The following is a 24,716-nucleotide window of genomic DNA, read 5'->3' as shown; positions in this document are numbered from 1 at the left end:
TTCAGTTGAGCGCAAAATAGGTCGGTTGAAAATTCACCCTTTAATTAATGAATAATCAAGCAGTAGCATTTGATAATCGGACGATAACTCGTGTGTTGTAATACTTTTTAATCATTGTTTTCGTATGATTCATAGGGCACTTTAGCCCGCGAAAAGTCTGCGAAAATATGTCTTCACCTACGCGAGTAAATATTGCTACGTCATACGCGAGGTTAAGTACTCAACGCGCATAAATAATATTCGTATGCATTTGGGATCGTTTCAAGATATCTATATGTATAGGCGAACGGACTATCAGGCTGGAAATTTACGCGACACTGCTTTGCTCGCTCGGCAGTTTTATTACCCTTGCACGCGAAAGTGTACTTTGTGCATCGATTTCTAAAAACTATATCATCTCGCGAAATCGTGTTATCTAATTTCGGCATAGCGCAAGTAGTTGTACACCTGAAATCGTAAATACGAGACAGCAGCTCGTTGAATATTCACGCGGCCGTTTGGAATATTAATAACATGCCGCGCTATAAATTTACGCGCGACTCTTAAAATAAATATTAGATTGATAAAAAAAGTCCGATAATTGGCACTCAACAGTCTTTAACCTTTATAAATATGTACACACTGTCTGGTGTTTACTATGATAAACTGATTACAGATTGTGCTTTGAGATAAAGGTTAACGCGACAAAATATAGGTGAGCAGCTGAGTAAAGGTATCACGAGGGTCGAGTCCGTTTCGAGCTCACACGTTTGCCGTAACGTAGTCGTAGCCGAGATAAATATTCAAAGTTGCGCGAATTCAATGTAGACTAGCTCGAATCAGTACTCGCGGCGGGCTAGCTCGTTTCGGGGCTGGTCCGATGCACTGCGAGTATTTCGGGTGCCGTGCATGTGTGCGTACGTTCGAAACTAAGAAAGCGTACAGATACAACTGTTTGCCGGCATTTTCCTTGCGTATATATACACGGGTGAGCGAGGGCAAACGAAGCTAAGCGAGCCATCCTACCGAATAGAACAACTAAAACCAAGTGATGCGTATGCCGTAACGCAGTTGGATCTACGCTGCAAACCGACTGCGTACGCTGTCCATGAGTGTAGGGAAGGTCGTGACTATCTCACACCCTCGTGCGTTATATATATACGTATAATATACTTTCGACTCGAATTACGCGGGCTCCGCAAAAGGAGATAATAGCGCGAGAGGGAGAGTTAAAAAGATTAAAAATTTCGAGTATATAACAGAGCGCTGGCGACGAGGACGATGCGCACACGTAGGTATTACAACGGAGGAAAAGCAAGGGTAATTGATTAATCTCGACCGTGAGATTATACAGGCTGCAAGAATGGACCTCATGCTATATTAAATGAATGTATAGGTATATTAACGTTTGCACACCTATCGCGCCACGGAGAAAGAGAGAGAGATTCCCAGTTGGCGAACGATAATACCCGATGGGGTAGGATTATCGAACGTTATTATATGCGCGGCCCAAGATAGCTATATGTATATATTATGCTGCTTCGAGGCTGGATCGCGTTTCGCGCATTCTCTCATCTCGAGAGCCGCGCGTATACGTATAATGTAGGTACTCCAGGCTTGAGCTCCACCTTGTCAGAGCCGTAGCCAACCCAGCCTCTTTTATTCGCGAAAAGTTGCCCGCGCATTAAACAAAAATCCATAACAAAGCTGCTCTTATTTCCGCGGGGTTATTGCGGCTCTGTTCTGGTTCTGCTGGAAGAGAATAACGGAAAAGAATAACCAATCGTTCCATTAAAGTACATCAGATGTCAACGTCGGACAGCTTTTCAATCGATCTTTTTCCTCGATCGAGCAACATTCGCGAAGCTGCAGCGCGCACAAATGTAGTACATCTTGGCAAGTCGCGCAGTCACGCACTTATTGCATATACACGTAAAGTCTGCACGCGCGCGGAGAGTGCAGCACGACGAGTAACAAGCAGGACGCCAAGGCACGCCCAACTTGGAGAGGGAAGAGAGAGAAAGAGAGAGAGAGAGCGAGAGCCACATTGTTATCTTCATCTTTTTTGTCGGAGCACCGATAAACGTAGTAGTGCCAGTAGTACCTCTTCTTTTTGTCGGCGTGCCAAGAGTGAGAGAGAGAGAGAGAGAGAGAGAGGAGGGAGTGGGAAGGAGAAAGAGAGACAGAGCAACGAGGAGTAGAAAATGCCATCGGAAAGGAGCAGAGCAGCCACCCGCACGCTAGCATGTCGTGGCGCCGTCGCAGTTTACTCGCAGCGGACACACGGAGTAAACAGCATGTTCTTATATTAGAAAATAATCAGACGACGAGTTGTGCCATAACTTGGTTTGTTTTGCGCTTGTAACTAATGAAAATGCCACGCGGGTACAAACTCCCAAGTCCGCAACTGTGCGCGGCCAAGAGCACAAGATCGATGCCGATCTTGCGTAAGGCTATAAACGTTGGCTGAAAAACGATGGTAATTTGCGGGGGCACGACGACGAACTCGGTCCCGGCAGGCGGTTGCGCTGCAGCTGAAATTCGACCGAGGACTCGGCTCCGAGATTGGCTGCGGTACTACGTATACCTCCCGCGGCTCGCGCAATGATGCCCCCATAATATTTGTTTGCGATTATTTATCGCGCAAGGCTTGTATTTTATCACGTATCGATAAGTGTCCTTTAACGACGAACAAGTCGAAAAACCGATACATCGCGACAAAAGCCAGCCGAGCTACAAAGAATAAAATCCATTCGCGTATGCGCCCATTGTGTGCGCACTCGGCATATATAAGCGCGTTTAATATATATGTAGAACGACGAAAGTATGGCATAAATATTTCAACGATGCTGCGCAACGAGCTTTTTATGCCCGGCATATGGAAAATTGAAATTCACGAGAACAATGCGTATAATTACCAGCAGACGAATTCGCATGCGCGCGGAGCCCATACAATCCACGATTTATCATTAATCTTATATACAATAATATAAGCGCGCATACAGTCCAATTCGGCCAACTCGCTCATAGTAAACGTAACAATAAAATAAATACATGCAGATATCACCATAAGTTTATACAAATGCCAATTAGTATTTATAAATCTGCGGAGTGTGCAATACAGGTCATTAATGGTAAATTATTTGAGCTTGATAGGGGCAAGCTTCATTTTGCATTTCGCTCATCTCGTAAATTTATTTTTGAAAGTGCCAGGCTTGGAGCGCACGCGACACAAATATTCTTAACACGTACTACGTCGCATATTTGATAAATGCAACACAAGGCCCGTTTACCGATGCCTTGTTCCAAATGGGCTGTAGAGAAGGCTGCATTTATAATACTAATTTCTCCATCAGGCGCTCGAAGATGAATCGACGCCAAGTTCAGCAATATTAAGCTTGCCCGTAACCATACAAAAAAAGTCAAGTGTTATAAATATTTTTCACTTTCACGTTCAAGAGGTGCGATTTTTTAAGTAACTCAAGAATGTGTGCACGTCGAACGAGTGAATAACAAAGACTAATCGAAAATCGAAAGAAAAATGGATTGTATTCTTGCGATATGCAGAATGTTCTTGCGCAAGGAACAACGTCGACTCATAAAATGTCTTAAATTATTAGCGATCAAATAAGTCACGAAGCGTCGAATTCAGCGCTTTACTCATTTAAATGTCTAAGAGGTTTGCATATAAAAGAGAGGGAGTACAAGGATCTGATTGCGCGCGGCTGTAACGTCGCGGTCAGAAGGAAGGACGAGCATACGCGCGGAGGACTAGCCTGTTTTTATGGTATACAGTTTCTGACAAACGATTACGAATTGCCTCGCTGCAGCGTTCACGCCAATATTTCTTTCCGCTCGGCCCTTCATTCTCTTTTGACTCGCGCGCGCGCGCCCCATACTCTTTTCTCTCTTTCTCTCGTTCTCTCTCTCTCTCTCTCTCTCTCTCTCGCTCTTTCTGTTATACAATGCCGCGCGTGACGGATGATTTTTTATTCCTGCTGCATCTCGCCTCCTGCGCACGCGTATCCTCTTTCACACTGCTGGCCAGCTACATATATATACAGGATAAGTACTGCAGCGCTGACGCATCGGCATGGCATATATATGGGTCAAAATAATACTTTTTTACAAAACCGTGCGCACGTATGTCACCGATCTTGACGCGCTTTTGGTATGTTATAGTACATGGTAAAAAGGTCCCAAAAAAAAATTTTTAGACCCCCTCCCCCCTCCTACCCCCCACTTCCGGTATAAACGTCCATTTTCGATCTATATTTTTTCTGAGGACATGAAGCAAGTAAAAAATCTGAAAAAATTCATAAAAATACTTTTCCACAATCCAAACAACCTTGAATTTTTTCAGATTTTTTGAGTGCTTCAGGCCTTCAGATAAAATCATTGAAAATTTCAAAAATCGAGATACGGCGGTATGAGCCGATGTAGTACTCGGAAATTTTTTCAGTTATTTTTCGCATTAAAAAACATAACCTCAATTTTTTTCAGATTTTTTCAGATTACCTAACGCACCTTTTGAAGCCAAAAACCGATTTTTTTGACGAAAATAATTTTTTTAGGACAGTACGGAGCCTCGAAAAATCTGAAAAAAATTTTTTCTTGTTTTTTTCATCAAAATACGTAATCTCAAATTTTTTCAGATTTTTTAATTGAAGGCGATAGCTTCTAGGGCCGAAAAATGCTATTTTTAACAAAAAATGGTTCCTAGAACCCGATGGTTCCGGTGAAAAAATTTGAAAATATTTTTTTTGAATTCCTTGTCAAATTTTAATAAATTTTGACCGTTTCAAAAGTTCGATTGAAGCTTCCTAGCTCATTTTAGAGCAGGACAAAGATTAGTGCAAAATATCTGAAGACGTTTCTGAAGACATTAAGGAATGATAAAACTCGTTTGATGCTCTAAAATGAGCTAGGAAGCTTCAATCGAACTTTTGAAACGGTCAAAATTTATTAAAATTTGACAAGGAATTCAAAAAAAATATTTTCAAATTTTTTCACCGGAACCATCGGGTTCTAGGAACCATTTTTTGTTAAAAATAGCATTTTTCGGCCCTAGAAGCTATCGCCTTCAATTAAAAAATCTGAAAAAATTTGAGATTACGTATTTTGATGAAAAAAACAAGAAAAAATTTTTTTCAGATTTTTCGAGGCTCCGTACTGTCCTAAAAAAATTATTTTCGTCAAAAAAATCGGTTTTTGGCTTCAAAAGGTGCGTTAGGTAATCTGAAAAAATCTGAAAAAAATTGAGGTTATGTTTTTTAATGCGAAAAATAACTGAAAAAATTTCCGAGTACTACATCGGCTCATACCGCCGTATCTCGATTTTTGAAATTTTCAATGATTTTATCTGAAGGCCTGAAGCACTCAAAAAATCTGAAAAAATTCAAGGTTGTTTGGATTGTGGAAAAGTATTTTTATGAATTTTTTCAGATTTTTTACTTGCTTCATGTCCTCAGAAAAAATATAGATCGAAAATGGACGTTTATACCGGAAGTGGGGGGTAGGAGGGGGGAGGGGGTCTAAAAATTTTTTTTTGGGACCTTTTTACCATGTACTATAACATACCAAAAGCGCGTCAAGATCGGTGACATACGTGCGCACGGTTTTGTAAAAAAGTATTATTTTGACCCATATATATTGTGTATACGCACGCGATGAAAAACTACTTCTGAGATATAACTTCGCTGGCCGCGTATGGCCCAACTTCGTCTTCGTAAATTAAGTCTTCTCGCGCTGCCTCTAAGATTGATACTTGAGCTCCGTTCCGCAGAAGGACGAAGAAAGAGAGCCAAGTTTCCAGCTACTGCGCTTGCCATTCATCCAAAAGCGGAGCAGTGAATTATTCGGCCTGTGCCAAGGTACCGCGCGAGAGGGTTACGGACGTTATACGGGGGTCACTTGCAAGCGCGCGCGAGCCTCGATCCAAACGGTAAACGATTTACATCGGCATCTTTTGTCCCACTCTCACACGGAAGCAATTTTTTTCATGGTCGGCCAGAGTCGTAGTTTGAATTAACATATCAAGTAGCTAATGAAATGTGCAAGGAGAGCACTCGAAAGCTTTTTTAGTCGCTTTCTGTAGTGCCAATTATCGTGTGTTCTACTGACGTTTTTATATATTAATAAATATAGCTCGAACTAATACACTTATGAGCTCGAACAATGAATTTCGTTTTATCGTGTTAGATGTATTCGCTGAGAATATATTGTCCATTAAATATTTCACAGTTGGTTTTCTGTTGAGAAACCCAAAGGGCCTTCCAAACACTTTACACTATCGATCAATAATTTCATTTTTTTTCTTCGGCTCCAGCATCTCTTTAACCAACGTTATTAAATATTGACGCGAGAAGTTAAAAATTCAATTAATATTTTCAATTATTATTCTGTACAAGCTGCACGCCTGTGACATCAAAAGTAAAGAATATTTCTTTAGAATTCATCGCCGTCATCCGTTGAACCAGTAAAGATTTTCCAGCTACCTTTGCGCACAATCTAAATTTGATGAACAGGGACATGAAATATAGAGATCAAGCAAGGGCTTATTATGTGCAAAACATAATCTTTTGACAAAGTAAATTGAAATTTTATAAAAAGCAGCAGCCAAGGGACATCACTTATTATTGAATGCCATTAAAGTATGAAAAAAAATTCGCGAATCAACTTTTAAGCGAATAAGCTCATTTTAATATTTTATCATTCAAATACAACTAGTGAAAATAAAGTTACTATCGCAAAGACTTACCAGTAATAGAAGGTAACGCATCCTGATGCAGCGTTGAATCAATTTACTGATCTCTTTAAACTTTTGTTTACCGATGACTCATTTCTGTAACAAAAATACGTTTAAAAACATTATTAATCAATCGGTACAAAAACCACATATTATAATAAGCTTGAGGGTCCCTCTCCCAATCTATTATCTTTCCTCTTTTTTTTTGTCAGAATCGTAAGCATTGTTATTTATCCCCGGTGAAAACTCGGACCGATGGAAAAAATGCGCCTGCACGCGCCTCTCTTGGCTGGAGCGCCCTCGCACCGAGCAAACCGACCGACAGCTGTTTATTGTTCTTCCAAAATGAAATTCCACAGGAGGACGACGCATACGCACGCGTGCAACGCGCTTCGCTCTTCTGCCGTCTATCTATATAGCATAAAGCGTGTTTTTTCTCTTTCACGCGCCTGTGTCCGTTCTCGAGCACGTATAACACAAAAGTTTTTGACGCTCGGCTTGAAGCGTAAAACAATTTTGCCCCAAAGCTTTTCGAGTATGCCACGAGCATCGCATTCAATTCTTTACAAGCCTACTGAACTTTAATTTGCATGCGCTGCAACGCACACGACGCACGAGCCCGCATGCGGCGTAGCTATCTCTAGACTCGCAAATATTTTGCTTCTTGTCAACGAGTGAGTATTCACCTAACGTAACGTACAATTTATCCGTATGAATTAATACTCGTTAATTATATTGTAATTTACAAAATGCTGTAGTTCGTGTAATTTTCGCACCGTTAGTCTATTTTCATGCGGCTCGCACGCAACTTTTCCTCGTATCGCTTGACTTTCTTCGCCAAGTGCATAATTCCATTATTTCGGCTTAGTTTACCGGTGAATTGGTTTGGGCGGCGATTTGATTCTAAAAATAACAGCGGATCCATAGGGAATTTTCGTACTGCGCTCGATCGTTAATGGATGAAATTCAAGCGCTATTTCAGGAATATTCCACAGGACTCTGTGGATTTTACTCGATGTCGTTGGAGCCTGTTATCCGGTTAGCGAGCTCAACGCGTAAATGTCCATCGAAGGTAGCAAAAGTTGCTTAATTAGCAGGGCAGCTGACGAAAGTGTACAGGTACATAGAACTCGACGATCGTCAGAAATAAATTCACGCCCGTATACACGTACGTTGGGTCATGGGTGTTTACCTCTGCCACGCTGCCAAAGCGTGGCTCGTTAGGTGTAAACCTCGCCAGACGCGAGATGTAACGATTAAAGCAGATCCATAGGCGCGATAAAAATTATTGCCTCGTCTTATCTGTGACTCGGCGAGAAGAGCGAGCGAGTTGATGTTTCCATAAAACCGTAGCTGCTATATGTAAATGAGAAGCTTGAGCTGCAAAAGGCCGCGCGGTACGCGCAGAGAGTCGCTCGGATAATTTTCTGATTAAGCGTATCTCGAAGAAGGACTATTTGCTCTCGCCGAGGCACCTTTGTACGCGTCGAGCTCGCGCAGCTGCATAATAGCTGTGCGCCGCTTTCTTCGTATAGTCGCGTGTCCTGTCGCAGCTAGGTGCTCGGCGCTCGACTCCGTGGCCCGGTGCACTGCGAGCGAGACACGTCGCAGTCGATCGAAGCGCGAGAAAATTAATTGCAGCGCGCAAGCATAGGGCGTGCGCGCGCGAGGGCTTAAAATTTCTGGCTAGCGAGATAAGCTTGAAAGTCTATACACAAAGCGGCTCCGAGGCAGTGCTGCAGCAGCAGAGCTTGTAATCATCTCAATGCGCGCAAAACACTCAAAGTTGTGCGTGCAGCACGAGCTCAGGAGCAGTGTGCGGCTGCTGCTAGCTAGCTAGCTATACGTCGAGGATCTGAAACGAGATTGTTGCGTTCGCGCTCGAGCCCGTATACAGCGGCCATAAAGCCTTTATATAGCGTCGATAAAAGCAGGTAACACGGCCGAGCGAGCTGCTCCTACGCGTGCATCGCATCTCGAGATCGCAATGGATCCTACTCGCTAGCTTGCACACACACAGAGCTAGCTGGCGAGCACTTTTTGCACTTGTTTTTAAGTGTTTGTGTGCGGCTGATGCTACGCGCTGCATCTTCGGGCTTAATCTCGCGCCACGACCTTTTATCCTGATCCCTCCGACTTACAGCCCCTTTTTATTTTTTACGACGATCCACTGTAATTTTTAATATTTTTTTGACACGTAACACTTGGCTATTTTTCGATTTCGCTATTTCGCCTTTGCAAGTCCATTTCGTTTCTTATTATATTTAGCTTATCGTAGTCTTGGTCAAGTGATCGTATCTTTGCTAAAATAATTCACAATTATGTTGTGACTGCTTCGACGCACGCACGCAGGCGAGTTTTTCTCGCTAGTACGGAAGAAATAAATCTCATTTGCCACTTACGCATAGGTATAGTTTCAAATGAGCTGCTGCACTGCATCAGCCTGCGAGGCATCAATTGAAGTTATTTTGAAAATAGGAAACCGACGGAGCAACAGCAGCAGCCGAGATGGTGGTGCTGAAGCGCGGCGCTGCTGGCGAAGGTACGACTACGCGCGGGCAAAAGCACTGCACTTCTCTTGGAGCTCCGCGAAACACAGTTAAACTTTGACGCGCGAGCGCCTGTCTTTTGCCCGCGGTGCATATAAAGTTTGTTAAATAAGTAGGTTACGGCTCCAAGCTGTGTGCCGAGAGCAGCCCACACGAGCAGCGGCCTCGGAGATGAAAGCACCGCACCTCAGCAGCCTTATATTCCATTTACACACACACACGCACGTGTTAAGGAAGAAAGTTGTTTCAATTACACCATTACAAGACTAGATATCCAAAAGATGTTGCCATTATTAACGCGCTCATGAACTTGGAAGATCCGGACTTTTGACTGGCCTCTCGCTTAGGTATAAATTATAATTCGGAAGTTGTAAATCATTTATATTTTTCTAAGCAATATTTTCTTACTCTCGCATCGACAACAAGACGTTAGAAGATTAAAATTCTCTTGGCAACTCCGACCTCTTATTTTTTCAAACGATAGATCGATGCTTTTCAAGCGTCCATTCGTTGAATCGGTTCTTTTTTCATTTCAAAGAGAATTCAGTGGATTTTTAAGGTATAAAATTACGAATAAATAGAGCGAAAAAACGCAAGGCAAATAAGACGTAAAGTGTTATTCAGTGGAAGTACAGTGGCTGCGTATGCCGCACAAAAAAAAAGTAAAAGTGTTGCCCCGAGTGCACGCAGCCCGAATACGAAATTCCCCCCGTAGATGCTCCGCACTGGCCGTTACACAGCGAATAAAGCTCGATAAAGCCCCGATAAAGCCCGCGTCGCCGTCCTGCTCCGCCATGGACTCTATATGGCTGTTTACATTCGCAAAGCGCGAACTGCAGTTCAGTCTCGCGTGACAAGAAAAAGCCTCGCAGCGCAAGCTCTGCGCACCGGTTGGCCTCGGGGATAATAATCATCGAGTGGCAATCGATATTATACGATATATAAATATATATTTATGCGACGCTCGAATCTGACGTATCGCTTTTGTAAAGGACTTGAATTGTAAATGAATACGTTTGCAGAGAAAATAGGTCGCTGTCGCTTAACACCTTCAAACAATATACATACAAGCAGTTACTCAGCGAGTCTAGTGCTGCTGCTGCTTCATACACACATCCTGTCACAAGTTATTAAATTCATTAAAGCAAACACACCCCGCGCACATACGTCACATTTATAATGCGATAGAATAGTCAGAGGTCTGGAATTAAATTTTTTGTTTCCTACGCGCAGACCGTACAGGGCTAAATAGAATTTTTCGCCGAGAGCAAAAAGGATTCATGTCATACATTTCATAATTAACGCGCAAGCCGCATACGCCGCTAAAGAGAAGGAGAGAGGGAGACAGAGAGAGAGAGAGAGCGAGTGCCGAGACTGCAGTGGAAGCAGGGTAATTCAGTTTGGAAAAGCCATTTTCTGAAAAATTTAATAGCGAAAGAGAGGGGGACGAGTACTTGGCTGCAGTTCTTTCTTTTCGTTTTTGTTTCTTGCCGACTAGCTGCTGCTAACACTGCTATGCACAGCGGCGACTAATTCAGAGAAAATGTACCTCGAAGCGCGAGTCACGTGTTCTTTTAAAAATAAAACAATGTAAAAGCGCGACAATGAGAGGAGCAAAAATTATCGCAGATCCCGGCCGCAAATATGAACTGGAATATAAAATTTTTTGGCCACTACCCATTCGAGTAGGCATTCGTTGCAAGAGAAAAATTCGAAAATTTTACAGAACGACGTAAAAATTTCCTCGTGAATTCACTAAATTATGAAATTCTCTGTATAAGAATATTGAATTAATCATGTTAATTAATTATACCGGGTACGTACAGTTTTTTTACTTTCAAACGAACTTGAAAATAATGTCATCAAGCTGTCGCAGAGGCCGAGAGTCAGAAGGCCTCGTGGCAAAGCGCCTGTGTTTGATGCAGCCACAAGTAAGAGTGCGCAATCCGCAAAGCTAGCAACGAGCCAGAACGAATAAAAAGAAAAAAATACGCAGCATTACACAGGCGAAGAGGAAAAATGAGAGTTGTTCTGGCCTCTCATCGCGCAGCACTCGACTCGCAGCGACAACCTGGAGTGACTATAGACGACGACGACGACGACGACGTTGCCACCCATGCATAGGTGTAGTGCGCATGTTATATAGTCGCTCGCAACTCGCCTACGTACATACATCGGACTGATAGCGGCTGCAGTTACTCGACTCGAGCCGATGCTACTCTGCTGCTGCTGCAATCCGGTGCTGAATACCAAACGCTCTTGGCAGGCACGCTCGACGCCGACCGGCTGGATATTTTATTCGCGCCTCTCCAGGGAATTTAGAGACAAATGAGGATGCGGGATTTTCGAAACTGTTGTATTCTATGCTGCTGCAGGGACATAGTGACGCAGCACGTACTCTCCGCTCCTTCCCTTCGCTCTCCCTACTTCGTTACAGCTGCTGCAGCGACTCCCGCCCCCGCAAATCTCCATGGCTCATTCACTTACTATTAGTTTCATCGCTGCACTTCGAGTAGCTGTACCTTTAAATTGTCGTGTTTGCTTACCGTAGCTATTTACTTTTATTGTCACATGTATGAGTGATTTTGTTTTTGACCTTTGAGGTATCACTCGTTCTTTTTAGTTTCAAATTAAAAAAACTTTTAATTAATTGAATGCATGTGCACAATTTTGTTACAAAATATACATGTTTTGAAATTTTTTTCCGGATATTAATTTTTTATTACATACCCTGGCCGAAATTTCACCAGCGGCGTTATATGCGGCAGAAAAATAGGTCTCTACAGACATATTCTGGTGCACAGTATCCCAATGCATATCACATTTTCTAATACGCATACCACTAGTCATAGTTAACGCTGATTTAGATTTTAAACTTTTCAACTCTTACTGACGCAGTTGGAAAATCGATATCTGATGGGTCTTAAAAGTAATTAAATTTTGATACATTTTAACTTAGGGATTATATTTTGGTTGTACACAAACGAATCTTAGAAAATATTCATTACCCTCTGCACGTGATTCACTTCTATGTGACCCAACATCTTTGCTTTTCCTCTTTCGATTTCTGAGAATCCACACATACACCATCTAGCGTTAACTTAGATACTTAATTAGAATTTATTTTGGTATATGACAAGGCTGACTGACGTTTTAAAGGAGACTTACGACACTATTATAATTAAAGTCATTACATATTTTCGGGAATGGGGAGAATTTTCGACCCATACGCATGCCTCGGCTAGAAAAAGGCCATTATAGCCGCATGCTTTCTATGGCCCACTTCCCAGGTACGTGTACTATTTATTAAAACCATTGATTCTGTTTCATTTGCAGCGCAGGAAAATTTTGATAGGAAAAGTATCGTTGTAATTGGGGTGATTTTTTATACTATACATTACAATTTGATGCTTCCAAAGTGTTATTATTAAGTCATAAATAAACGTAATTTTTTTTAATTTGATTTTTGTACAATTACTTTTTTCTTTAACTATTATCAATGGTTTGACGAATGCCACGATTTGCAAGTGGATTTATACAGACATTTTTTTGAAATGCATTGTGTTTATTAGCTATTTCAAGCTTATTAGAAACATCTAATGCAAGCCGCATTCTAGTAGAGAACATTTGAAGTGGTATAAGAGAATGAAAGCTCTTCAGTTGGCTGTTTTGACCTCCCCGAGGAGATATTAGCGAAGGTGGAGAGCTCGTTGATGCAAAAAGTAAGCTAGATGTAATAGGTATGAAGGTAGTGTGTGCGCGCGCTTGTGTGTGTGTGTGTGTGTATCGCACTGGATGCGCAGGCTGATTTTCAAGCGAGGCACGCAGATTGCTTGAAAATTGCTTTCGTTTTTTACCCCCCGCTACGCTCGAGCCATATCGCTAGATCCTCTCGCGAGCTTTTAATTGCTGAAGCTTTGGCTGCGCAATGAGACTCGTTTTCACGAAAGTGTTGCCGCAAAAACTTCGAAAGCCTTGAATAGGGATCAATTACTTCGACTATCAGTTATGACGTCTACTTGTCAATGTTCGGTACACGAATTAAAAAGCACAATACATGCAGTCCTCCATACTAACAGTTATTCGAGGCTTCAATTCTTTGTCCATTTTAATCGACGGTCGGGTAAAAGCGAAACTTTTTATCGTGCTTAATTTTAAAGTAGCATAATTTGTCTTTATTGGCAGGTGCTTTAAGTCGAGTCATGTTTAATAAGTTGGCTCGTTTTTTCAGCAGTATCTGCCATCTTTGTTCGTATAGCCTAGTCGATTGTCACCGACGAGCTGAGTATAATGACTATTTAAGGACTATACATAAAAATAGGGCCGAGAGCCTTTATGCTCCTTCAATCTCGGCGTATCGTCGAAGCAAAAGTCGCGGCTAGAACTAAAAAAATGCGAAGAGCCGGCTGCGAAGAGTCTATTAAAAACTCGTCTCGACTTGTAATTGTTCTTAGTCCGTAAAAGACGAAGCTGTGCAGAGGCATTCACGGGCATGAATACTGTACAAGTATATTGGAATTTTTATTTAAAATTCGCCCTCTCTCGCCTCGAAGGGGGGGGGGGGCAAAGCGAGCCGTGCACATTATAAAAACAAGGTGTTATACCCTGGCATAAACTTGCTCGACGCAATGTTTTCAACTTTTCACCTTTAGCCGCGAGTTACTCTCCTGTTCTCCTTCGTGACCTCTCTCGCTTTCTACCCGTTGCCTCTCTTACTGCCGTTGCTGCTGCTGCTGCTGCATCGACGTTCAATTATATGTTTGAGAGTGCACGTGCGCGTGCAAGTATATACAGATAGACGCGTAGGTGTGTATACGTGTGTGTGTGTGTGTGTGTGTGTGTGTGTACGTATACACAGAAGCGTCGAATCTCTCGCTAGTTCTTCGGTAAAGTTATAATTAAACGGCTGTGGCGGGGGAGCGCGGGGCCACGCTCGCGCGCTGTTCCTGACATGACGGCTCGCTCGCGCCTTCTGACGTTAAAGGCTAAACAGTATTAAATGCAGTATATACAGCGCGCATGCACTATGCATGTATGACCTGGCCACCGTTGAGCTTCATTATTATTTATGTATAAGTGATTTTGTTCCCGAGAGCGCGTGTACGGAGCCCGGGGCGCGCGGCTCATATAAACATTTTTTTTAAGTATTCAGCCGTTGATTGCGCGATGGACATTCGTTATGCGGCTTAGCGTGGCTTAACCCACTTCCTTACCTCGTTTAGCCTCCTGCGGGCTGGCGCAACTAGTCACGTACCTTCGGCTTTTCAGCTCCCATCGTGCACGAAATCTATGCAAGCTCCTTGCAGATTGCCGCTCATGAGGGCTATTTATTCGACGACAAAAGCAAAAAAATTTTAATCAACTATAATTGGTTTTCGTGGAAAATATGAGGCCTCGATACATAATATTACGTTTGGCCAGGCTTTAGTTTAGATTCGGATTTCTAAGATAAACAAGGAGCCGCAGCCATGATCGTCGCGGCGCAAGGAGATGCGCCCTGCGGGCTATCGAGTCGTTGGCGCGATCTGTCAAAGACGTCGCATCTTGGGCTTGGGAGTAATCATAATTTTCCGAGACACCCCACCGCAGAGAGCTCCGTAACAGTTCCCTTGCAATATCGAGCCGACCGCGTGCGGGTAAATAGTAGAGCAGACAAAATCGACGAAGCTTACTAATCGCGGTAGATTGCGGCAGACTTATCCGCTCAAGCTCGTTCGAGCCACGATTTCGCATTTATTAGACTCGTGCGGCAGGCCGTGCGGCGCCTCGTACCATATACATATAAACTACCCTGAATATATACATTTTCAACCGCAATACCAATCCACGAGCGAGGATTATGTAATGAGAAAAAAAAGGAAAAAGTGTAATTCGTACGCGAGAGGGTGGATATAGCCGAGACCGTAAAAGGCAAGGCCAAGAGTGCTTCGATGATCTGGATTGCCGAAGGTGAGCTTGTCAATTAGAGCTTATTCTAAAAAATGAGGGGTAAATTTTCACGGATTGCAATAATAATGAGAGTGAGAAAAAATAATGGAAACCTCGAAATAAAAGTTTGATGTATTTTAAATTTTGAAGACACAAAGAATATGCACGCTGTCTGAATAATCTATTACAAGCGATATTTTCATGTTTCCAATATAGATCGATTTTTCACTAAAGTAATTATAATATATAATTGATTGATGAATTTATGATTGGAAAAAGTTCAAGGATGACTGCGCAAAGTGCGACCTCATAAATACTTATTTATAATGCATACAATACATTCCGTAGAGCGAATAAATGTTTCAACTTCCATCAAATGCTCTGCAAAGAATAAAAAAACGAGTTCTCCCAAATTACGAAGGATGCAAGTTCGGCTTCGATAAGTTTAGTCGAAAGTTTAGAGCTTGTCTACAGACTGAAAAAAACTCCTTGCAGCTGTTTGGCGATCGCCGTGGACTGTTTCGTCGCTAATACCCAGAACCAGCAACTTTCAGCAAGGAGAAAATACCTAGCTCCACGAAAGAGGGAGAGAGAGATAGACCACTCCACCAAGTACTTACAAGCTAAGCTAACAAACGTTAGCGGGATCGTTTTATTTTTCTCCGGTTAGAGCTGACTGCGTGCACTTTTGCCGTTGATTGCGAGTAAGCCGGTGTGCGCAAACCAAAACTGATGCTTCGGCAAGCAACTGGAAAAATTTAATACCGATTTACCCGATCAAATGTGTTTCATAGTAGCTTAAGCTCTCGGTTGGCATCAAAGAGCTTTCTTTGAAAAATGTATTCCAACTACATTCTAATCATTCTCTGTTTATGATGAGACAAAATATTTCATGGCTTGTAAAGCTATGGGTTGTTGTGACGAAGGGGCTGTTAACATAATTACAACTTTCATCTAAGACGAAGCGCAAAAGACTGAAAACACACAAGACTCTTTAAAAAGGTGAATGGGTTTCCTTTCCTTATAGGTCTGGTTTCTTTTTTTTTTTTTTTTTCATTACATCTCAAAGATATACTTTTTCTCCACTCTCAAGTTATCTACTCGTTTTCCAAGCACGCTGCGTTTTTCCAAGCTGTAATGGACGCTACAGCGGATATTACTTAGAGCCTGTATTTACTTTAACGGTACGCGCGTCATTTCATCCCGGACACAAAGATGATTTTTACTAGCTCGGTTTTGAATCAATGATTAAAATATCACATTTTTTTAAAACCCGAAATTAAGTATTTGAAGAAAAAGGCACGAAATAAGCGATCGTGTCAAGTGTATAATGGAATATTAGGCTTCAGCCTTCATGGCATTGGTTTGATTAAGAGACTGCGCTTTTCGCACGAGTAAAATAATTTTTCAAGACTAGCCGCCGCAATAGTTAGAAGTGACGATCATTCGCCCTCGCTGCGCACTAATAACCATGAGAGACATTCCGCTATGTTGACTTACAAACTTCTCGGTATAATTAATAACAGCTTGAAAAGTAATTAATTCATCCGAAAAGCCATTAGTCGTGGAGGATCCTTCGCTTCGGGGACGCGTGCGAAGAAAACCACGCTTTAGCGGCGCAAGCTGCTTCGACTCACGCTCTGAGAAACACACCGAACAAAATAAGCTTAGAATAAAAAACAAGTACTAGGAGAGAAAGAGAGATGATAAAAAAAGAAAAAGAAAACAGAAAAAGAAGGAAGAGAGGAAAAAGTGTAAAACAGGGGCAAAAAGAAGCAAGAAAGAAGCGAGTTTTACAGCATCGCAGTTCGTATTCCGTCCTTTTTTCCGAGTCTTCGCGTGCAAATTCATCGACCTATAATACTGCCACGGAAAGTCGGCGAAGCTCGCTCTGTGCACGCTTCGTGTACGTATACGCGAAGAGCGAGATGCCGAGGATTGATTCGCACGGGCGTGTTACGCCGCACGAGTTATAATGTGTGACGTTGGCGTTCCAACGTCGCCGAATTCAGAGCCACGCGCTCCGTGAAAAAAAGATGAAGGATCAGAAGAAATGAGTAAAAGAGGGTGTACGTGTGCACGCCCGAGCCAAAAAATTCCAAAAGCTAGAGAGCGAGAGAGAGAGAGAGAGAAAGAAAGAGAGGGGGGCAAGAAAAATGAGAAAAAGAATGGCGAGTCGGATCGAGAGCGCGCGTGCTGCGCGGCGCCAAAGGGTCGCCGGAGGATAAACGCCGCAGAGAAGTAAAAAGAGCTGCTGCACATCTCTCGCTTACGTATATAGATCTGCGGTAGGGGTGAAGAGACCCCTGGAGGAGAATGAAAATGGGCCGAACGAAGAGGGAGAGAGAGAGAGCCCGACATGGAGTGTTGGTGTAGAAGGGCTAAAGGGAGCGAGAAATTATGTGTCAGCCAGAGGGAAAAAGGGATTTTCCGTCTACACGCGATTGTGTATGTGCATGTGTATACACGCCAACACACTGCACTCAAGGAAGAATGAAAAGTCGATGAAGTTATCAACTCGTGTGTACTTCATGCACGAAATATTTTTCCTTCAAAGAACTTTTTTGCGCGAATCTGATGTTTGATTTTTTATAATTTTCCTTTGCCAGCTCCGTGCCGCGCACAGAGCTCGATCTGCAACAATAATGTCTCTTCGTCCTGGAAAGTATATATCGTGCAGGAATCGCAGCAAATTTTTTATGTATAAGAAATGAATTTTCGTGTGTAAAGAGAAGAAAAAAGCAGCAGTAGTGCGGAAGCGAGGTCGCGTATTCGCGCGCCAGCCAGGAAAGCGACAAATCCTTTGCTGCTCGACACAGCTCGCGAGGAAAGATTTTTCCTTTCGCTTGTACCAAAGTGTGTCTGTGAGTATGTGTGCGTGTATGTACGCGTGTATGTGTGTATAGATACGCATTTGCGGAGTATAAGAATGTCGCTAGCTCGCGTCGTCTACTCGAATATGCGGCAATACTACTGCACACAGGGCTTGGGCTCAAATCGCCCGAACGCAGAGTAGTGGTAGCATATATTATTATAAGGTCGTTTTTATGACGAATGGCGACAGCCCAGGGTACTATTTGCAGTATGCAAATGTGCGCGATGCACAACCCGGACGCGCTTAGGCCCCTTTTACGAGCGCCAAGGACAACGACAACATCAACGCCTAGCTCTCGAGCGCCAGCTAGCTGATACGACTTTCGAAGCTTATGTGGGTGTGCGTGCCCCCCTCGCTTGCTACTTTTTATATACATATAGTTTTATTTTTACACCCCGCGCTCTAGAGTGCCACGCGTTAGCGCACGAGGAGCACGTGTCGATCTCTCTCTCTCTCTCTTCTGCGTTCGCGAGCGTGTTTATGTTCCAGTAAAGTCGTCGTCGCCGCCGCTGCCGCCGTAGTCGACGTCTACATGACTGTATACATATGAACCTGAGTGCGCTTAACTCAATTTCCGATCAAGTTGTCGCTTTCTGTACATGTATATTCTGCACTGAAAGCCTACTCACCTTTTGCCCCGGCTTCAACTAGTTTTTCTAACGAAGTGTAGTTTTTCAAACGAATGTCAGCTAGCAAATTGTTTTTTATACAAGCAGTTTTCTTTGTATGTGAGCGCGTACAGCGCTCCACACTTTTACGCATGTGTGTGTGTGTGTGTGTGTGTGCGTGTTAACTCTTCAAGTGGATTTTCCGAGTGGAGCTTTTAAAGCCGCGAATTATTAGAAAAATATACTTTACCCGGGAGACTGTGAGAGTTTTTGTTCATTTGGAAACTGATTAAAATTATAAATTTTGATATACTGCAATTATAAACGATAATTTCTTGTAAAATATGTAATCATTTAGTTATGATTTAGTTCAAAATATTCGAGTTGTTTTGAAATTTTAATGATTTATTGACCTTGTCAATTGTGATAAAAAAATTAAAACATGCTAAAATTATTCGGTAATGTGCTTAAAAATGTAGAAGAATGTAATTCGTCGAGTTGAGATTACTCTAATAATTCTAAAATCTCGACCTCACAGGCTTGTCGGTTGGAGCATTTGGGTGTCGCTCGTAATAATCTGTAATATTATTTCTCTACACGTTTTAAAAAATTTTAACTGATCCCCGTGACATTCAAATGCATTAATTAGAAAGTGAATGCGAAATGGGCTTCTAGCTTACGCTGACACATGCACATGCGAGCGCGCTCGTGTGGGTATGCATATATTCGTTCCGCAAAAGCCCACAGAGAGGAGGGAAAGTGGAAAAGCTTGGAAGACGTTTCAACATACTCGCTGACGCTAATTAAACGTCGTTAATAAAGTCGAGCATTATTTCTCGAGAATACACAAAGAGAACAAGAACACACGAGCACTGTATGCAAATATAGGCAGCACACTAGTAGAGTTCAAATAGGGCTTGAACTCCGCCAGAGAGATTCAGCAGCTTTTCCTCGGGTATACACCTGGCACGTGCGCGCTTAATGTTTACAAATAATATATTGGGCCAGTCATCAGTCACCCATGTCGAGTCGGCAACCAAGCTCGAGTCATTTTCCATGAATATTAATTAAAATAAAACTTAATAATTAGTAAATGGAAGCGCGCAACTACTTGTATGTATTTTAACAAACTCGATTTTGCATTCGTGTGCACGCACACATACTCGTATACTAGTTTAACACCAGCTCTGAAGCTTTGAACTTTACATGCACACGCGTGCACGCACGAATACACACACTCACTCATGTATTGAACGTGTCGCTGCAGTTCCAATTTTTCCTCTGCAGCATACACATACGTACCGCGTCAAAAGTGAAGGCATTCGTTTGCTGTCAGTTTTTCTCTCTCAGCTATACATAACAAGTTTATCTCATTTCTGAGTTTATTCGTTCTTTATTTTTCTATTTCATTTTCGTGCTTGAAAAGGCCAGCTTTAATTTTTGTTTTTTTACTAGAAAAATTACGCTGTCAAAACTCACTGAGTGCAATATTTGTTTTGATGAACGTCATATATTCCTCTCTCATGTAGCATTCAATCGTACCGCTTTAGCTATTTTTAAGATACACCATTTTTATCTCAAAAACAAGAATTAATGTGAGTTGCGAAGTACTAACAAAATGCACTCGTGAAAAGCTTACAGTAATATCTAATTATTCGAACGATTTCTGACGATGTCAGAGAAAATTAATGTGTACTTGAACGGATTGCAAGATTGATACGTGTATCGTCATGATTGTTTTTGAGAAGTAGGCGTGCATATTTCGGCTCTCATCAGACGACTAACAAGGAGAGCTCTCCAAGTCCGGGTCACCGAATGCCCTGAAAATTTTTTTGTGATCTCCTAGTACATGATGATGATCTCCCATACAGTTAGTTTGATCCAATGGGCCCTATAACAATACTTTTACGCATAGTCAAGATTTGAATATTATTTAACGATAATAAATACCATATAATAGCCTATCATGGTATCAGGCTTAAAACAGCCAATTCCAACTGACTGAACAGCATTGTTACTTTGTGTTTTTCAAGTTTTAAAACACTTATTCAAAAAATAAATACTCTAGCTCAATTGGTATACTATGCAAGTCTCAAAGAGCGAACCAATTTGAGCTAAAATTAAAGTACTTTACTATAAGTATTGATGCAAAAGATTGAAATAAAACTTTTATATTATTAAACTCACTGTTCCTTCTTTTTCATCCATTTTGACACTTCATTGATTATATTTTAAGTGCCAGATTACCTCATCAATGATGCTGGAAGTCGACAATGATAAAGATAAATAAATAATGTGATTTGGCGATGATACAATCAGTTATGCTTCTTTTTCTTTTCCCCAATAACTTAAAATATAATCAATGAAGTGTCAAAAATGGATGAAAAAGAAGGAACAGTGAGTTTAATAATATAAAAGTTTTATTTCAATCTTTTGCATCAATACTTATAGTAAATTACTTTAATTTTAGCTCAAATTGGTTCGCTCTTTGTGACTTGCATAGTATACCAATTGAGCTACAGTGTTTATTTTTTGAATAAGTGTTTAAAAACTTGAAAAACACAAAGTAACAATGCTGTTCAGTCAGTTGGAATTGGCTGTTTTAAGCCTGATACCATGATAGGCTATTATATGGTATTTATTATCGTTAAATAATATTCAAATCTTGACTATGCGTAAAAGTATTGTTATAGGGCCCATTGGATCAAACTAACTATATGTCATCATCATGTACTAGGAGATCACAAAAAAATTTTCAGGGCATTCGATGACCCGGACTTGGAGAGCTCTCCTTGTAAGAAAGGTATTCGTAAAAAAACGACAATGAGGAAAACGAGAGCAACATTTACAGCTTAAATAAAATTTATAGCGAAGCATCCGATACTTATATCAAGTTATGTATTTACAATAAGTGGGGGATGCAGCAAACGAGCTGCTATATTATAAACAGAGAAACATGAAACGATGCACGATGTGATTCTCGCACACCTCAACAGCTCGTACGAGACTTGCAGTTGCACGGCACGTTTTAGCAAGTAATCTATGGAGTAAAATATACGAATCTCTTAGAATTCCGTGATGCTATAACGTATATGAGGGAGGTCGAATTTACAGGAAAGTCGACTCACAAGATGAATGGATAGATACAGATGTAGGCACGATTGCTGAACTCTCGGGATTCGCTCGTTGCCGCTGGAGTTATCCACGTGCGCGCGTGCATGTATCGTGCGATGCAGCCTCAAACACGACTTCTGCTGGCTCACTGCTACATAGCAGGCGTATATCGCGCGTAATTTTGGATCTGTATGCAAAACATGATATGAGCTGCCGATGATCGCGGCGGCAACCAACAGCCTCACCCTCTGCGCATTATTATGCAAATTACAGCAGGAAACTGCGGCAGTATTAGTTCGTTATCGCGCGCTCTATTGGTTCTTACATGCTAGGGCGTGCCAGCGAGTATCATTAAATGCGATAATCTTAACACAAGAAGCAAATCAGCGAAACGGTTACTTTTTCAAGAGCGTCAATCCGATTGTAGAAGGTAAAATGGATTTGAATTATTGAATATGTTTACATAGCGTACAACTTAGAAACGGAGTGACTTTTTAATGGCTGAAAGTTAAATTTGCAATTATGTATTGTCAACTTTTGCACACCTACTTATTTTAAACCACATATAGTTACAAACTTTTCATGGTTACCGTTTGTTGCTTTTTTCCCGTGCGGATTATCCTACGTCATTTCTACGTCACAATAGCAAGCCTTACACGATATATCCAATACAAAAGTCAAGCTCGTGTGAGCCACTAAAGAATCCAGGGCAGTGTTGACCAAGCCGAGCATTTCCTTTTATCGTCTTCATCGCTTACACGTGAGCACACTTATACACTCTAGCACGATCGCGTGCGAATACATACATACGACAAAACTCATGAAATGTCATATCTCTCTTTATTTTATCTTTGCTTCGTCGTGAGATTGGTCCTCGAGAAAAAAGACACTTACATGTTCGCTTACGCACCAGTAAAAATATTGAGCAAAGACTTTTTTATAGTGCGCTCCGAGACCTAAGCCCGAATTTACGTCACGATTATCTCTGCTGTTTAAGAGTAACTTTTTTAAATGGTCGATAAAACAATGACAACATTTTCAGACTTTGGTAGCAAAACTAAAACATTTTTTAATTGAAGGTCTGTAATAAAGAGGTAAGAAATGCGTATCAAATTTTCGAACTGAGACCAATTAAACTATTTACACATCAATTTCAAAATCTTCAAGCATTCCAATCAACAATATAAAACATTTTTGCATCGCGCGTACCAAGTATTTTGGAATTTGATGTGATATACTAAAATGAAAGATACTGTATGACTTTCCATAATCCGCTTATCTAGTGGAGTGTATGTTATAAATGTGGTCGTGGGTCGGAGCAGCGAGAAAGTGAATACTGACTCTAACTAGATATTCCAAAATGATCATAATTCGATGCATAAAGTTCCTGGACTTTATACATTGCATTGTATACCAAGGTTTACGGGCAATTTTCTCGTACGTTATCCAACTTTACCAGCTGGTTGAGGGTTTAAAATATTCGCATTTTTCAAGCGGATGATTGCTCCGGGAGTTTTCATCCTTTTATATAAACATTGCTCCGCTAAAGTTTTTTCTTCGCTTCTAATGTAATATCGCTAAATGGAATAAAGAACTTGAGTCAATTTAATTACCTGCTAAAATAAATTTCAATCCGAATTTGTCTTAAAATTAATGCTATTGCATAATTAAATGTTATACAATAATACAATAATACAATAAGTTTTTATGCTCAAGATTCGCTGTAACAAATGTACCGTATGTAGAAGAGACATCGTACATTAAGAGACTTAGAAAATCCAAAACGATTCCCTGTCTTTTGATGGCACTACAGAAAAGTTTTTCGGCACACATAAAAATCAGACTACTTTTTTTGGTATGTGTATGCATTGTAAGTCTTTTGAACCAAACGTTTCGCTTCGATTCAAGCATCCACTGCCGGAAGTGACGCAGACAATTTTTCTCTGCAGATCAGTGTAGAATTAATATATCTAGCGGGACGTAGTCTGGACTCTTTGCCAAATAAAATGTCATACTTTCTCGTATTTTTTAGTCTTTCCATACTCTTGGGTCAGCTTCAATTTCAGTCTTTTTATGAACGTTACTAAAAGCGCGATAATAACATTTTTTGTCTCGCTTGAGCAAGCTGCTATGCTAGTATGTCTCTCTTGCGAAGAGCTAATTTTCATAATGCTTTATGTTGCGTGTATTCAATTATCCCTAGATAATTGCTAAAACTTTAAACGCCTAATTAAACACACAAACTGATTTTACTAATTAAATCAACTTGTTTCAATTACCAGCTATGCGCCTTGTTCGACGTATATTCATATTTAGCATCCACCTCGCGCCGATACATTTAGTAATTAGCGTGATTTGAAAATGAGAAATTATTTGATGAGAAACATATTAATATTGCCCGCGAATATCTGTACTATGATTAAAGTGATAACTGATAATGCAATCAAGCTCATATTGCGATCTAAATAGACGGTGATGTTTAGCCATAAAAATACTACGATGCTCAATCGATAATTTTCTCGAGTTTATAGACGAAGCTCGTGTACACTTCTGAATAAACGAGATGCAGAAATTAAGGCAAATGTTTTGTTTTTATGCATGATTTTGAAGTATTAATTTGTCAATAGCTTCGCAGCTCGAAAATGAAATGACATTAATACATGGCTCTGAGAACAATTTCACGTACAAGTCCAAAGTCGAAGTGTAGATAGGATTAAAATTCACAAGGATAGCAAAGTAGAGCAAGCAAAAAGCTTTAGAACTGAAACTTTAATGGGATTATGATTGGGCTGAGATAATGAATTTTTAATGCGGTGGAAGGCGGGCTGCGAGTTATGCTATATATAGCACATTTCGTGCAGAGCCTCGTGCGCACTTACAGATACGAGCGAGCGTGCTCTCGAGCTCGGCTGAGC

At 41.2% G+C, this 24,716-nt stretch overlaps 1 protein-coding gene across 3 annotated transcripts in view; it reads right to left on the bottom strand.

The window, feature by feature from the left end:
* LOC106653522 (protein madd-4) overlaps window positions 1-24,716 on the bottom strand; it is a 97,786-nt gene that overhangs the window by 47,938 nt on the left and 25,132 nt on the right. For all 3 annotated transcript variants that reach the window (XR_001339412.2, XM_014372995.2, XM_023459760.1), the window contains one exon: window positions 6,740-6,823. Coding sequence is in view for 2 of the 3 variants with exons in the window: in XM_014372995.2 (XP_014228481.1) it covers window positions 6,740-6,760 (21 nt within the window). In the remaining variant the exon portion in view is untranslated. The remainder of the gene's footprint in view (window positions 1-6,739; window positions 6,824-24,716) is intronic.

The sequence above is a fragment of the Trichogramma pretiosum genome, unplaced genomic scaffold (assembly GCF_000599845.2).
Source record: "Trichogramma pretiosum strain Unisexual culture from Peru unplaced genomic scaffold, Tpre_2.0 scaffold60, whole genome shotgun sequence".
NCBI classification, from domain to species: domain Eukaryota; kingdom Metazoa; phylum Arthropoda; class Insecta; order Hymenoptera; family Trichogrammatidae; genus Trichogramma; species Trichogramma pretiosum.
Note: the sequence above shows the minus strand (reverse complement) of the source record. Positions and strands in the feature narration are given on the sequence as shown.